Below are 17,334 nucleotides of genomic sequence, written 5' to 3'. Positions count from 1 at the left end.
TTCCTTCTTGGTAGCAAGAAGGAAGATAGGTATATATTTCTTTTTGGATTTAAAAATCTGATTTGTTAACTATTTTAATTAAAAATACTTTTATATACAGGAATATTATTGAAAAAGATATCCTCACTCATTCTTCAGAAAGTGCAATGGTCTAAAATTTTAATGCAAATATGTTTAAATTAAGGAAAGTAAAGGAAGTCCACTATTTATTAAATAAGACTTTTTAAAAGAACATACCACAAAGGAAAGGATTGGTAAAATTTAAAACTTATTTTCATCAAAATATAAAGAAAATGAAAAGTCAAACCATTAGGGAAAGATAGTTTTAACACATATAACTGACAAAGGGCTGGTATCCATAACATATAGAGAACTGCTTTAAAAAAAAAAAGACAGACAAAACAATAGAAAAAGAGAGAAAAGTATCCTTTCGGCTGGAATTCCTGTAATTCGCCAAAATGACGAACACAAGGGAAAAGAGGAAAGGTACCCAATGTTTGTTCTCTAGGCCATTTAGAAAACATGCAGTTGTTCCTTTGGCCATGTATATGTGAATGTATAAGAAAGGTGATGTTGTAGACATCAAATGAATGGGTACTGTTCAAAAAAGAATGTAAGTGTTACCACGGCAAAACCAAGAGTCCAGCATGCTGTTGGCATTGTTGTAAACAAATAAGGGCAAGATTGTTGCCACGAGAATTAATGTGTGTATTGAGCACATAAAGCACATTCAGTACTCTAAGAGCTAAGATAGCTTCCTGAAATGCGTGAAGGAAAATGATCAGAAAAGGAAAGAAGCCAGAGAAAAAGATACCTGGGTTCAACTGAAGCGCCAGCCTGCTCCACCCAGAGAAACACACTTTGTGAGAACCAATGGGAAGAAGCTTGAGCTGCCTGGAACCTCTTTCCCATGAATTCATGGCATAATCGGTGTTAAAAAAAAAAAAAAAAAAAAAAAAAAAAAAAGACCTCTGGACTGTGAAAATGTTTCTCTTCATTGAGTGGAAGTGTGGCGTCCTCCCCCACAAGGAAATATTTAAAGAAAATTTTAATTGTGTCCTAATTCATTATGTAATATCTTCACATTTCAAATTTAATGTATATCTTGCTTAGATGAGAGGTGGCTTATTGTGCAACAAATTACTCAATTGGTTAGAAAACAGACAGATATTATATATGAAATATTTGTACTGGTTTGAAGATAGTCCCTCTAAATCATCATGGAAGAAATAAAATAATTTACAAAAAGGAAAAAAAAGAAAAATAGATAAAAGTAAATAAAGCCTGTTTCAATAATTATTTCAATAAGTAGCTCAACAAAATAATTTTGTTTTTGCTCTTTTTTTTAGGAGCTATGGAACAATGAACTCCAACTTACAGAAAATCTACTTTAATTTCTTCATTCCAGCATGGATGAGATCCACTTGCTGTACTGGTTTGGTATACAGTGTGCTGGAAAGTAACTTCCACGAATGGATGTACAGTATCCTGAAACACATGGTAAACATTGACTAGATTTTGAAATACTTTATATAGTCAATAAAAGTAGAGGTCTAGGAAATTACTTGGCAAGTGCACGGCTTCATTTTTCTAGTTTTTCAAACAGCCATTATTTATTTATTTATTGAATCAACATCTATTGGCTCTATTCTATATCAGGTACTTTTCTAGGATCTAAAGATAAACAGAACTTTCTCTTAAGGATTGTATAGTCTATCAGGGGAAAATATACAGGTAAACAAAGAAGTGCAATGAAATGTGAGAAAAGAGAGAAACATCTTAAGGGTGTGAAAATTATGCAGGAAAAGGCATGATTAACTTTTGGGGGTGACAATAAGGAGGGCATCATGGAGAAAACATTGCTTGAGCGTGTGCTTGGAAACTTCAAATCATAGTTCATTTGGACAATAACATGGTTATGTGTCGAGGTCATTCCAGGCAAAGGAAACAACTAGTAGAGGCCTCGTGGAACAAGGAGTAGCACAACATGGCTATGGGATACAGAGAGATGAGGCTAATTGCAGGCACGGGCCAGATGCCTGAAGATTTTGTAGCCATTTTAAGGTCTTATACCTCATCATACAGACCCTGAGAGCAGGCAATGAAATGGTTAGAACTACATTTTCTAAAGGCCACTTTTACTGTGTTATGCAAAATAAACTGGAAGCCAAAGAAAATATAGATGGAGAGATGAATTAAGAGCCAATTGTAATTCAGAACAAACATAATCAATATTGCACTTTATAGAAGTGTTAAATACTTACCTCATGTAGGATCTCATCTGAGGCTACTGATTTGATTGTTTCTTTATGTCTGAGGCAAGATACAGATGATTTCAAATAAGTAGACATAGCCAAGGCTCTTCAGGAAAAATGATATAGAGACATATGACTTAATTCATTTTAGTATCAGTTTTGGTAGAAGTGGGTGGGTTTTTCCCGTGCTTGTGAAGATATATAAGTCAGTTTCTCTAGTCCTTACTGAGTTTGCTTTGAATTGTATTATCATGTGTGGTTACAGCTAAACATTTGATAATTACTACTCTGGAAGAGCAACTCCTAAATACTGAACTATGGATTAGATCTAGTCTAAATAAAATATTCACAGGTATTCAGAAGAAGGAGAAGAAAAGGCAAGTTATTCATGATGAATGCCAATTAAAATGTAATTATATAAATATAAAGAAAAGACAAGTTATAGTTTAAGACTATATCCTTCCTACTTTTTTGGTGTTATAATATTTTTTAACAGTGTGATGCTTATAGAAAATGGTGATGATTTTATATGTCCTTATTTCACAAAACAGCCTTTGAAATGTAAATTTGTTTTGAGCATATTCAATTCCTTTAGATGAACAAGGCTGTAATTTGTAAGACATTGGCAAAACCTTTAAGAGGTGTTAACTACAGATTAGCAAAATGTTTGTTTTTCATAGGGAGAATTCATGAGCTGTGGTAAGCATAAATGTAAGCAAGTAGGGCACATGTGTTGGACACAGACAGAGGGGAATGCCTAAGATTCTTAAGGCATTTGGGTACTAAATATTAGTAATAGATAAATCATACTGACACTAAATATATGAGACACTAAATATCCAGGATACACTAAATACATGTGGGCACTTAATATTCATGATGCCATTCTTTGGCCACCCACTGGTGATATCCACTCTGGCCCCATGTATCCTCTGCCCCCAAAACACAAATAAAACCCACTGGGGCACCTACTGAAAGGATGGGTGAAATCCTATATTTGTAGATGTTACCTAAAAACAACAGGTCTAAAAGAGAGCAGGGTGTAACTATAGCAATTCTGATTTTACACACCATTCCACATTTGCTTCACAGCTTTTCTGGGGCATTTCCCCCAAAAAAATTAGAGTCCCATTGACTTTCACCAGCTTTCTGCTTCCAATACTGAGAGAGCCAGTGGCATGGAATAGGGCAGTTGGCAGCAGAAGCTTCAGAATTTTCACAACAGGAAATAGAGATAAAGGCATTTATTTGATATAATATGAGAAGATGAACATCCACCCAACACCCTCAAAATGTACATGTTAAAGTTACTCTGGGAATGTCGAACTTCAGAAAACTCTTAATACATGGCACTGACAGGTTTGATATGCAAATTGAGATTTCAGTTTTCATTCATTTTATGTTTATGGAGCATTAACAAAGTGCAAAGGTTTCCAAATATAACAGCATGGAGAATTAATCACATTTAAGATAGACCTTTTGCAACTCTAAAAATTGGGGCATATTGCCTTACCTATTAATTGTTGTTTTTCTCATAGGAATATTATAGGCCCTCACTATTCGAACAAGAATCTTAATATCTCCATCAGAGATCGTCAGTGCTGTGACTTTTTTCCTTTCTTTCCTCTGAGGTTTTAACTTTCTTCGTGGTTCAACAAACTTAAAAACTGCATCTGTCAATTGGCTAAAGAGTAAACAAATGATCATCAGTCTCATTTACATTTTTTTAAAAAAACATGGTTTTAAAAGATATCAGTCTTTTGAGTAACTGAAAGAATAATGAGACCATTATTCTGAATCACATTCTCTGCATTGTAGAGGGGAGACAGAGTTGTTTTAAACTCAAGGAAGAAATATTTTTCTTAGCATAGGAAGGAAGAGATGCCATGTTCCCTCATATTAAGAGAGATGGATTGTTCCTTGCCCTTTGGGTATATGGTTCAAAGAGAGATAGATGTGAACATGGAGAGGTAAAGCCATGAAACATGATGATTTTTTGGAAGATAATTTGTTGTTGAGGAATCATTCTCTTGAAAGTGCCTGAATATTAACATTTTCTTCATGGCTTTGAAACTAGAGTTAGTTATATATGCTGCCAACCCAGGCAACACAAATCCATGGAAGTATAGTTTTATGGTCACACCCATTTTTCCCTGCAAGGACTGAAAAGTAAAACACAATATGTGAGTTCAGTATCCTAAACCAGTTAAAACCTCATTGGTCATTCCAAGAGTCTGCATGTGGCCTCCAAGAAGTTTTCCCAGAGACAGCCCTGTTCCTACCCTTAGTTCACAGATAGGACAGTATGAGAATTGAGTTACTTCAGCAAACACTCCCCCAACTGCTGCATGTGGATCTCAGTGCCTTTGTACAGCTGAGGATTCTCCATTTTGCAAAGGGGAGATTACAGACTTAGCAAAATGCTAGCAGCAACAACTCTTCCCATAGCAGTCTCAAGACAGGAAATCTAAGGGCAAAACTAATTTGGGACAAAGATGTTTCTTGTATTTTTCTTTCTTGCCCTAAAGTCTGTCAAAGGAGAGGGCAAAATCTGCCCCCAAATACTATATAATTGAAAATATATCATGTAGATATCCCAAAATGCAACTTTAAATTGACCAATTATTTTAAGTCATCATATTTTACTTTATGATCTGAAACTGTATCTTTTGACGTATGGCTTAATTAAAATAAAAATAGAAAACGTAGAAGATTTTAAAGGGATAATCTTAAAGGTTTGTATTTCATACTTAATAGTCTTTAGCAGTTACCTTGTAGATACAATTTCTTCATAATCAGTCACAATATCTGACAAGCTGCATTTGGTAATTTTAACAATTCTCTTCATTATCAACCTTCTCACCTAAAAAAATTAGAATTTAATAAAAAATGTATTGTTTATATTTTAAAGTTAAGCATTTACAATGCTACTGGTGCCACTAGATTTTACTCCTAATTTTTGCAAGCAGTGGATGGAGCGGGGGATTAGACAAGTGAAAATACTATTGTTTGTTGCCATTATTAAAGTCATTTCCAAATTTCACACGGTCACACCAAAGTTAACCAAAGTTTCTTTCTTTCCACTTTTTTTGTGCTTCTACATCCAGTTCATCTCATCTTAAACTCTTTGCTCTCATATCTTTTTTCATCTAACTCACAGTGTACGTGGCCAGAACTGGTTTTCACCAAAGGAGACAACTGCCCAGTGAATCTACTTCTATGATAGCCACTAGTGGACATGAGTCTTGATCTACAAACCCAGGGAAATGTGATCCCATTTCTACATTTGCTTTGGGTCAATCCTATTCTGACTTTAAGACCTCATTCTGGCAGCCTGGCAAGAAAGTCAGTGCTTGAAGGGAGCCATCTCCCTAAGCCCTTCCTATCTGGAGAACTCACCGATCTTAGTTCCTCCAAGGACTCTGAACATCTCCTTTTAAGTCTGAGGAAACCCTTCACTTTCTTATTTTACCCTGTCTTTGGGTTTTCAGATATGAAACCAGGCAGAGGCGTCTCTGGAGGCAATTTCCTGCTTTCTGTCCTTTCAAAAATCATTCTGGAGACAATGTAACCTAGGCCCTAGTTGTCTTCTTGAAGTGGGTAGGAAAATGGGAGTGGTGGGAGACAAATGAGAAAAACATAAACTCCTAAAAACCATCTTGGCACACAGACAACAAATTGTTTCCCTTGAAGGTGAACAAGACCCCAGTGGCCCCCTCACTGCCCGCTCTCTCTCTTCTTCTCTCCCTTGGCACGACACAGGCTGAGCTCCTGGCTGTTTCTCCCACAGGCCAGGTGTGCTTCTACGTCAAGTTTTCACAAATGGGTTCCATGAGCCTAGAATGTTCTTTCCCAAAATGTCCATGGCTAGCTTCCTCATCTCCTTTAGGTCTTTTGCAGAAGTGTTACCTTCTTACCAGATTCTCTGACCACTTCTACTTAAAATTGTGCCCCTACTCACCCCAACCACCCCCCACCACAGAACTCTTGTTCTCTCTTCCTACTTTATTTTTCATAGCACCTTTTGTTCTGTAACATACTAATAATGTGTCTCCCTTTATCTGACTTATAGAATATATACTCAAGGAGCTCAGGGAGTACAGTAGGTGCTCAATAAATATTCATTGAATAAATTAATGAATGGACAGATTGAAGAGATGTGCTACCCTCTTAGAGAAAATGTTTCAGTAAAAATTTATCTAGTAATATTTGAGACTACTGTGACCTCACTCTGTACTGCTGTAACCCTGGCCTCAGCCATCACTGACTCCAGTAATACAGCAGGAAATGGAATGCACATAACTCACAGTTCCGTGAGTTCCTCCCACGGAAGGATTTGGGCACCTATGGCCCCAATAGGCCTCCAGAAGAAAACTTTTCCAGTGTCTTTGATTACAGTAAGTACCACATAAAACTACCAAACCTGTAGTTTCACTTTATTTTATTTTTCAAACCTGTAGTTTTAAACTGTTGTCAGATAGCAAAGAAGTCTTCACAAGGAGTTAAAATCTAAACACAAAATATTTATGAAGTTCCTATCCAGGATTCCTGTATGAAGTTCAAGCATCCTCAGATACTTGCTCTCTTATGTCCTTCCTTACCCTCTGCTGCTCTCCCTCCTGGGCTTCTCCTTATATAAAAATGAAGAAACAGGATAAGAAGGGTGTGTGTTCCTCATTTTTATAAGCAAGAACACTTTTTTGTTTCCTGAGACTGCAAACTCACTATTAAAGCACATCCCATCTTAAAAAATACAGAAAGAGAGTTAGTAAAGAAGGAGTGAGAGAGGCAGGGATGAGTGGGAAAGCACATGCCAGTGGTAAATGGGCTCTCTGATGTCCGGAAGAGCTAGAGCAGTCCACATTCCATCCCACAGTCATGGTGTATGAACTGGAATAGCACTTGAAGTTTTATCTCATTCACCCCTCACACTGGAAGTAAAGCAAAGCAAGCATTCATATTGTCTGTTTTTTAAAAAAAATCAAGCGGGACTCAGTGATTCAGTTACTTGTCAGTGACACACAGGGTAGTAAGAATAGATTTTCAGACACCTGCCTGGGGCTCTACTAGCTACATGTGGTTGCCTCTCACCTGTCCCCATGAGGGATCTGGAATGTGTCTCTTATATATTTCTGTAGCTTTCCTTGCTTCTTTTCAAATTACCCTGCAAGGCTGCTCTGGTGCTCTACGGCAAAGAAGATGTAGGGGGTGAGAATCTACTTTTGTAGGAGTTGTAGAAACCACCTCAGCTCTCATCCTTTACTTCATTAATTTCTCAAACATTTATCAGCATTTTCCAAGTGTAAGGTACTACGCTAGGCACTAAGAATCTGTAGATGTAGCCCCTGCACTAAGCTTCTAAGTCTAGTGGAGTGATGAGAGGTCGATAGAAATTGGGTATGAAATCCAGTGAAGGATTCCACTCAAACCTGGTTTGCTAGAGTGTTCTATAAATGTTTACTTTTATAAACATTTGGCTTTGTTTCAAAGACTATCTATTTCTCAAATACTGTCTCTGTGCCTCTGGTAGCTCCTTCATCCCTTCATCTCCTGAACTGCTATGGTCCATGATATCATGAGGCACCAGTAAATATAGGAGTTCTGACAAAATGCTGTAGTATCTCTCAAGGTGAACTTTTAGAGTCAAAGAAGAGATGGGAATTTTTTAAAATTTAAACAGAAAAGGTTGGGATGTGCTTTAATAATGAGTTCACCATCAAAGAAGGAAACTAACTGCAAGAACAGAAAACTCCTCAGTGTTCAGAAAAGTAACAATTGAGTGGATTTGTCCATCTGACTCTCTGGAAGGACTATAATACCATGTATCTAGAAGCCCAGTTTTCATACAAGCAAATGCAAGTATATTGATAATACTGTGTTGCTGTCGTTGTTGTTACCTTTTTCAGAAAATTGGCAGAATTAATCCTTTGTGCTACAATAGAATTTACATCTGAAATGGATACCTCCTTCTCTTTCTGACTTTCATACTCCTAAAAACAGAATTGTTAGTTCCACTTCTTGAATGTAACAAAAAGTTCATACATGACATATTGCAATAAATATCACTAGTCACTTCAGTTCATGTGTAGGACATTGGAAACATTCTGGCGCTTCACTCAGCGCAGCTGGATGCTTCATCTAAATAAAGTAAATTTGCATTTGTTATTTATGCATTTTCCTGTATTATATATCCCCAATGTATGTGGAAACGATTTTATATTATAGATATTATTAAAGACTATACAAAAATAATGAAGTAAATACTTTAGACTCTTCAGCCATGAAAGAACGCATGCTGCATTATCTGAAAGTATGTTACTTGTCTTTCTAATTATCCATTAAAAATCCTGAAAGTAATTCTTTTGCAAGTAACAACTTTTATTTAAGAAAATATCATATTACTATTTCATATCACTTTATTTACTTTTAAATTATTAATTTTTAGGAGTTAACATAATACTCTGGATATTAATATTTTAATGTTACACGTGTTGGGAATAACTTTTCTAATCTGTAGGTTTTTAATTTTAATGTTACAAAATTTATTAATCTGGCCAGGCACTGTGGCACATGCCTGTAATCCTAACACTTTGGGAGGCCGAGGGGGATGGATCACTTAAAGTCAGGAGTTCAAGACCAGTCTGGTCAACATGCCAAAACCCCGTCTCTACTAAAAATACAAAAATTAGCCAGGTGTGGTGGTGCACACCTGTAGTTCCAGCTACTAGGGAAACTAAGACATGAGAATCACTTGAACCCAGGAGGTGGAAGTTGCAGTAAGCCTAGATCATGCCATTGCACTCCAGCCTGTGCAACAAAGTGAGACTCCATCTCAAAAAAAATCAAACATAAAAACTAATTAATCTTTTTCTTTATAATTTATACTTTTTTGTTTCTTATTTAAGAAATACCTTTGTATCCCAAAATTGAAATGCCCATTTGAAATTCTGCTTTTTACAAGTAATCTTCACGACACACGGTATTTATTTCTTTTATGATGTCTGAATCTAATTTTATTTCTTTCCACATGTATGAATAATGATTCCAAAACCACTTAATGCATCCTTCATTCTTTTCCAACTGATTTGTAATGGCAATGCTATCAAATATAAAGTTTCCACATATACATAATAAGTCTATTCCATTTCATTGGTTGGGAATTGCATTTCTATATTTACCACTTAATATAGGTAGAATTGGCAGTTTACAATATTGACTCTTTGTATCAATGAACATTGACTCAGATTCTTTTGTCTATCATTCAAAAATATTTCAAAATGTTATTTGTTGAGTTTTGTACAATTTTGTTAAACATATTGCTATGTATCTTACAGTCTTTAATGCTCTTACAAGTGATATATTTGTTAAACTACATTTTAAGTGGGATTTTACTGGTATATTAGGTGCTATTTATTTTTGTTTAAATTTTTTTTCAAACTTTCAAACATATAGAAAAGTAGAAATACATATGCACACACACACATGTGTATGTGGGTGTGTGTGTAATTTTTTTTTTTTTTAAGACAGGATCTTACTCTGTCGTATAGGCTGGAGTGCAGTGGCGCAATCTCAGCCTACTGCAGCCTTGACCTCAAGTGATCTTCCCACATCAGCTCCAAGTAGCGGCACTACAGGTGTGCTCCACCATGCCCAGCTAATTTTGTTTATTTTTTGTAGTGATGAGGTCTCACTATTTTGCCCAGGCTGGTCTCAAACTCCTGGACTCAAACTATCCTTCTGCCTTGGCCTCCCAGAGAAATATTGAAATCCATATCTCTACCCTGTAGATTAAATAATTAATATTTTATCATATTTTTATCTGTTTTATTTTATTTTTAGTTAACATATTACCAAGTAAATTACAGCCATCATGACACTTTAAGCATCTCTAGAGAAATACATCAGCATGAATCTCCAAGGACTAAGGACATGCTTCTATGCAACCACAATGCTGTAAGCACTGCCAGTAATTCTCCAGTATTACTTAATATTTGATCCATATTCAAATTTTACCAAGTAGCAACTTAAAGCAACTGATATAAAAAGCTAGGCTTATTTGATAGTATGGTAGAGCTGGCTGGCACCAGCTGGTGAGAACCTATTGTGCATTCCAGCTTTTGTTTTCTTTTAAAAATATTTTACAGATTCTAACATTGAAATGTGCCTTATAATTAATGTTTAAGTTTACTGTGGTAATGTCTCTCCCCTTTACTCCCAAAGCTGTGATAACAAAAATATAATAGTAACATAAATTTAGAATATGCCTGAAGGATTTGGGCTATTGAATACTGAATAGACTGTTTGGCCAAAACTAAATTGCAAAGAAGCTGAAGAATTTCTGGAATTTGGGAGATATGTACATTTTTAATCCCTAAAGAGAAGGGAGGAAATCTGTCTATAGATTATTAGCTTTAAAAAAAAAGAAATAAGGTTAAAGCAGCAAAATGTTAACTTTATCATACAATAAGCCATATTCAAATAGAAGCCAAATACCTGGAAGACTAAATCTGGAATCTCTATATCATGGAGGGGCATTTGCTGTAGAAGGAAATTATCTAATTGACCTGCATTTCTAAGTTGCAATAGCTGGAAACGTTTACTCTTTTCCATTTCCTCTTCAGAAACAAAGTTAAATTCATCCTGCAACTGTTCAAGACGGAAATACTTTGGAATATCCTGCCCCTTAAGGCTCATGTACTGTAAAACATAAAAATGCAACGTCTTTACTTAAAATATTATTATTTTTTAAATTTAGGAATTACTTCAAAAGACTTTTTTCCCCTCAACTGTGAGATCTAAGAGTAGCAATATAAATAGGAAATGGAGCAATTGAATTTGTAGGCTAGAACATAGAAAAACAAAACAAAATAAAACAAATCCAGAATCTAGTCTCTGTGGCTTCCCAACCTTTTCCCAGTCATGACTTACAAAGAAAATGAAAATATTTGTATTGTACACTGAAATTTGTATTGTACACTGATAGGACAGATGTGACTGTTTCTATATGGTAATCCTGAGTTGAGGGAGGATCAATATTTCTGTATACCTATAACCAATTCTGCACCTCAGCTGAGCAGCTCTAATCTAGGGAGCTTACTTCCAATAATCTAATTTATGGGTTGCTTTATTCAACAAATGCAAAGGCAAGTGCATTGTACATGCAAGGAACAATGCTAGCTGCCATCAGAGAGACACAGATTTATTAGCTGTAGCTCCACAACGAAAAATAAAATATATGAATGAATAAGTACAGTAGGCCAGGCGAGGTGGCTCACGCCTATAACCCCAGCACTTGTGGAAGCTGAGACAGGCAGATCACCTGAGGTCAGGAGTTTAAGACCAGTCTGGCCAACATGGTGAAACCCTGTCTCTACTAAAAATACAGAAATTAGCCAGGCACAGTGGTGCATGCCTGTAATCCTAGTGAGCTGGGAGGCTGAGGCAAGAGAATCACTTGAACCTGGGAGGTAGAGGTTGTGGTTAGCTAAGATCGTGCCACTGCACTCCAGCCTGGGAGACAGAACAAGACTCTATCTCAAAAATAAAATAAAATAAAAGAACTATAATAAAAGCCAGAATGAGATTAGAGTCATAAGAGTTGTTTGTTTTTTGTTTTTTGTTTTTTTTTTAATAGAATAAGAAAGGTTAACAGGAAAGCAAGGAAAGAAGATGCAGTACCTAACTGAGGTTACCAGGGAAGCATTTATCAGACTTGCAGGGTTAGTAAAATAACCACTGTGGATGCCCTTCAAGGCAGAGCAGTGGCATGAATAACAGTATAAAGAAAGCACGTTTGTGGTATACAGAGAAGTTCAGTGGCTATAAAAAAGAGTAGAAGTGACTATATAATGGAGTCTGAGAGAAGGAGCGTGTCTACAAATCATCTCGATAACTTCAGTGTCTAATACTATGGCTGGCACATGATAACTGCACAATAGATGTTAGCATGAAAGACTGTTGGATGTGCTGTGGCTGCTAAGTGGTGGCAGAAGACCATCTATCAGGCCTAAAGGAGGAATTATTTCCATTGCTGAGTTTCTAATTGCCTTTACAGTGTTGTACACTGGTTGAAAATGGTCTCTGTCCTCAGATTTACTTTTACATGACCCCTAGAGCCTAGAAAAATACATAACAAACTATGGGGGAAGGAAGGGGTAGAGCTTAGGAAATAGAATATGTTCACAGTATTGATATTTGCTTTAACTCACCATAACAAATTCCATTAAATCAGAATATTCTGGATTATTTGGATCAATTCTGACTTCATTTGCCCATTCAAAAAGCTTCTGTTCATTAATGAGCCATGGAATTCCAGGGACACCTCTTGTATCTACATTCCTTAACATACTAACATAGAGAAAATATTCTGTGAACTTGCATACAATATCCAATATATGTATTATATACTGTACACTGTTATATAGGGCAAAATCATACCCATTCTGGGTATTTGAAGATAAAATTTATCCATCCTCTGTATTTATGGATAGAACAGAAAGTTGAGATGTGATATCTTTCCTAGTTCTCATTCTAACTTGTATCATAGCTTTTTGATTAATGTTGATGAGATAGTAACTTTATTAACAATAGTCTGTAAATATTCATCTTTGCCATCTATACACCATGTAGTAGCCAAAATATAGTAGATGCTTAAGTGAATGGTGCTTATTGGATATATTATGTAAACCCTAAGCATATTAATTTATTAAATACTTTCTTTTCACAGGATGCATAATATTGAAATTTAATCAAAATATTCACTTAAGCAAAGTTAAGAAAGCACACAAAATAAAAACCACCTTTAGGCTACATCCTTACAGTTGAAACAAGAAGTGATGCAATTAACTGGGTAAGTATGGGCCAGAGGACTGTCCTTGGTCATATGAGATCATCTTAAAAGTTGGAGAGCTATAAAAGATAGGCTAGACTCATAAGATATCCTTAGCGGCCTTAGCTGTAGACTAAGTGGAAAAGGAATGCAACCCTAATGAGTAAGGATTTCTTTAAAACCATCAGTTATCCCAACTATTTAATCTCCATCTTCATAGAGAATTTTACCATGTGTAATTAGAGGAAACTGACTAGAAGATTTCTACCATCCTTTCTTTAAAATAGTCCAGAAAGGTTCCTGTCTATAAATTGGGATTCCAGAAATACAGTTCTGACACAGATTCAGCAATGTCTTTGCCCAAACATGGGCACACATTTTACATTGTCTGCTTCCCATCTGTTCATATTTCTATGATGAATTTTCTGAGGCTATTGCTACAGAAGCCAATGTGGTATGGTAAGATGTAAGCAAAATTACAAATAGGTGAAGTTTACATATTCTTCTTTTCTTTTGCTTCCTATGTCTGCCCTCATTTTGAACTATTTTGATATCTGTGTCATAAGGGATTGCTAGGACCTGACACCCTTGACACCATGATGTAATAAATTTTCTTTCTAGAAACAGTCTTAGCCCAGATCCCCTAGAAGACAGCCTCAGGTAAAGCTTAAATCTTAATGAATAGATCAGAGGGAAGCTTATCCCACTATAAGCTTTGTAAGGATATATCCCATTATATCCTTTAACAAAAACAAACAATAAAGAAAGTTGTAATTGGATTTCAACATAGTCCCATGATTTCTGCCTCAGACAAAGTAATAAAAATCTCAGAGCCTTGCTACGATGATTCCCCACCACTCCCCCATAGATGTTTAGCTCCTATAGATGCTCCTATAGATGTTTAGCTGTGGGCTATGGCTCACAGCAGCACTGTTCCTTGGGTCAAAACCAGTCAAATGATTGAAGATTTCCCCACCCTCCCTCCCTCTCTCCCTCTTCCTTTCAATTGAATATTACTACTTTGTAGATCGAGAGCTAGAAGCTATACTTTATAAAAGGCATGGGAAACTCTTTCTGATTGTTGTCTGTCTAAAACAGTCCTGACATTTACATCTTATTTCAGACAGAAGAATCGAAGTATAGCATGGCCCCAAGAAAGAGGTGAGCTTTAATACTAGTAGACCCCAAGACACATGGCTTATATACCCAAATGCTAGGCCACAGCCACCGTGTTTTTCAACTGAGATAAAATATACATAACATTCACCACTTTATTTTAAAATACACAGTTTTAAAATAAAGCATCAAGTACACTCACAATGTTGTGCAACCATCACCACCTTCTATTTCCAGATTGTAGTGATGGTTGTACAACTCTATGAATATATTAAAGCCATTGCATTGCATATTTTAATTGGTTGAATTTTATGGTTTTTGAATTGTATCTCAATAAAGATGTTAAATAACAGTTAAAAATATAATTGTGCTCAAGCTAAGATAAACATTCCTGTGAACCAGAAATGGAAAAGAATGGGCAGAGTGGTGAGTGGGGACAGTGCTGGGCTTCAGGCCTAGGAGCAGTCTGTGGTGGTTGTGGGCTCAGTTCCTGAGTCAGGGAATTAGCACCAGGCTTATTATTTTAAGCCAAAGATTTGGGTGGGATTTTACTTAAATGAAGGGACCATTAAAAAAATCCTGACCACTGCATGGGGCTGTGGCTTTTAGAAAGCTAAGTCTAGAGAGGAAAAAGGACGTAGACACTGCCTCCTAATGAGGAACTGAACCAGGCTCACAGTTCGCCAGACGCCTGGATCCGTGATGATTCCAGTAGTGCCCCAGTTTAACAACCCAACCACCCAACCTACCCAGTAATTAGGCTTACGGCCTACTTTTGGATTTAGGAGGACAGATGAAGTCAAATTCAGAACCATTAGGTAAGAAGGGGCAGATGCAGAAGGAGAGAGAGGAAAAACAAAAACAAAAACAAAAACCCAGAAACCTCCAAATCAAAATCACCTGAAAGTTCTCCAACTCAAAATGATTCTGATAACCAAAACTTCTGAGCAAAGAAGCCATGCTCAGAAAAATAACTAACAGTAACGACAGCAGAATATAAATTAATTCTAGCTGAATTAACTTTATGAAAGTCTGCCAAACACATTTTAATGAAGTATGCTTAAGATGTTAAAACAAATGAAAACTAACAATTCAGTTTTAAGGGCAAGAAATAATGCAAAAAAAAAAATGCCAAAAGGAAATAAAAAAATATAAAGAGAATCAAACAGAAAACTTAGTAGCAGAAAATACAAGTAAAAATTATAACATTAAAATAAAATAAACCTTATACTAGACAAAGTTGAATAACAAATTAAGGAACTAAAAAGTAATACCCAGAAATTCACCCAGGATGCAGATGAAATAAAAACATAAAAATATGAAATAATAGGTAAGAGATGTGGCTAAGAGGCTGAGGCTTGGCTGGACTCAGTGGCTGAGGCCTGTAATCCTAGCACATTGTGAGGCCAAGGTGAGAGGATCTCTCGAGCCCAGGAGTTTATCAGCTTGGGCAACAGAGCAAGACCTCCTCCTCTCTTAAAGAGAAAACAAAGAAAGCAAGAAAAAAATTAGCTGAACGTAGTGGCACCTGCCTATAGTCTCTGCTACTCAGGAGGCTGATGCAGGAGGATTGTTGAACCCAGGAGTTTGAGGCTGATACACCACTGTATTCCAGCTTGAGTGACAGAGCGAGACCCTGTCTCGAAAATAAATAAATGAATAATAGAGTGAGAGGCTCCAATACAAATTCAATAAGAAGTCCTGAAGGATACAAAAGTTAGCTTGGTGTGGTGGCAGGCGTCTGTAATCCCAGCTACTCGGGAGGCTGAGGCAAAAGAATTGCTTGAGCCTGGGAGGTGGAGGTTGCAGTGAGTGGAGATTACACTATTGCACTCCAGCCTGGGTGACTAAAGAAAAACTCCATCTCAAAAAAAAAAAAAACAAGTCCAGAGGGAGAGAAGAGTGGGAATGGTAAAGAAGTAATATTTGAATAAATAGTGATTGAGAAGTTTCTGTCATTGTTGAAAGATGTGAGCCTGTAAACAAAATTTATTCTGCTAAGCAGGAAAAAGAATAATGATAAATCCACACATGTATAGTAAAATTTCAATACTTTAAGGATAAAGCAAAATATTTTTCATGGCTCAAATGGCAATTTCTTCCTTTTTTATAAAGGTAAAAGACACATTATATAAAATTTACCACCATTTTAAAGTGTAAATTCAGTAGTATTAAGTATATTCACGGTACTGTGCAACCATCATCACTACCTATTTCCAGAATTTTTTTCTTCATCCCAAACTGAAACTCTGTACACATTAAACAATAACTCCCCATTTCTCCCTTCACCATCCCTAGTAACCTTTATTCTACTTTCTGTCTCTGAATTAAGTGAAAAATTTCAACATTATCAGAGGGAAAATATACCCTATAAAAGCCCAACATTTAGACCAACAGGGGACTTAAAAACAGCAATGATAAATCCCAGAAAATAATGCAGTTCTCCAACAGCTTCAAAGTGCTGAGAAAAAATATATAACATCCTCAAATTTTCTACTCACCTAAACTATTACTTAAGAATGAGGACAAAATAAAGACACTTTTAGATCTAGAAAGGTTAAAGAAATGTGCTACCCATAGAAACTAACTGAAAGAATCATTAAAGGAGCATGCTTTCAGCATAAAAAGTAAATCGAGAATGAAGGATGAGAAATAAGAAATAGAGGTAAACATAAAAGTCAATTAACTATGTTAAAAATTTCATTAACTAGTGAGTATAAGAAAAACTGTTTTATGTTTAAAAATGAAAACTCTGGACAATGATCATTGAGATTGGAGAGGTGTGGGTTTTTTTGTTTTTGTTTTGTTTTGTTTTTTGTTTATTGAGACAGAGTCTCGCTCTGTCACCCAGGCTGGAGTGCAATGGCACAATCTTGGCTCACTGCAACCACTGCTTCCCAAGTTCAAGTGATTCTCTTGCCTTAGCCTCCCAGGTAGCTGGGACAACAGGCACATGCTACTATGCCCAGCTAATTTTTGTATTTTTAGTAGAGATGGGTTTTCATCATGTTGGCCAGGCTGGTCTTGAATTCCTGACCTCAGGTGATCCATCGCCTCATCCTCCAGAAGTGCTGGGATTATAGGTGTGAGCCACCACACCCAGCTGAGATGTGTTTAATGTGGTATTACAGCATT

At 36.3% G+C, this 17,334-nt stretch overlaps 1 protein-coding gene across 1 annotated transcript in view; it reads right to left on the bottom strand.

Moving 5' to 3' along the window:
- CC2D2B (coiled-coil and C2 domain containing 2B) overlaps positions 1-17,334 on the bottom strand; it is a 113,050-nt gene that overhangs the window by 32,759 nt on the left and 62,957 nt on the right. Inside the window, exons 17-23 of the mRNA XM_074382672.1 lie at positions 12,464-12,602; positions 10,749-10,952; positions 8,153-8,245; positions 5,027-5,118; positions 3,769-3,939; positions 2,265-2,361; positions 1,379-1,488 (exon numbers count right to left, since the gene is read on the bottom strand). Coding sequence (XP_074238773.1) covers positions 1,379-1,488; positions 2,265-2,361; positions 3,769-3,939; positions 5,027-5,118; positions 8,153-8,245; positions 10,749-10,952; positions 12,464-12,602 — 906 coding nt within the window. The remainder of the gene's footprint in view (positions 1-1,378; positions 1,489-2,264; positions 2,362-3,768; positions 3,940-5,026; positions 5,119-8,152; positions 8,246-10,748; positions 10,953-12,463; positions 12,603-17,334) is intronic.

Source organism: Saimiri boliviensis, chromosome 12 (genome assembly GCF_048565385.1).
Source record: "Saimiri boliviensis isolate mSaiBol1 chromosome 12, mSaiBol1.pri, whole genome shotgun sequence".
Classification (NCBI taxonomy): Eukaryota; Metazoa; Chordata; class Mammalia; order Primates; family Cebidae; genus Saimiri; species Saimiri boliviensis.
The sequence above is the reverse complement of the archived record's forward strand: the minus strand, read 5'-3'. Positions and strand labels throughout refer to the sequence as shown.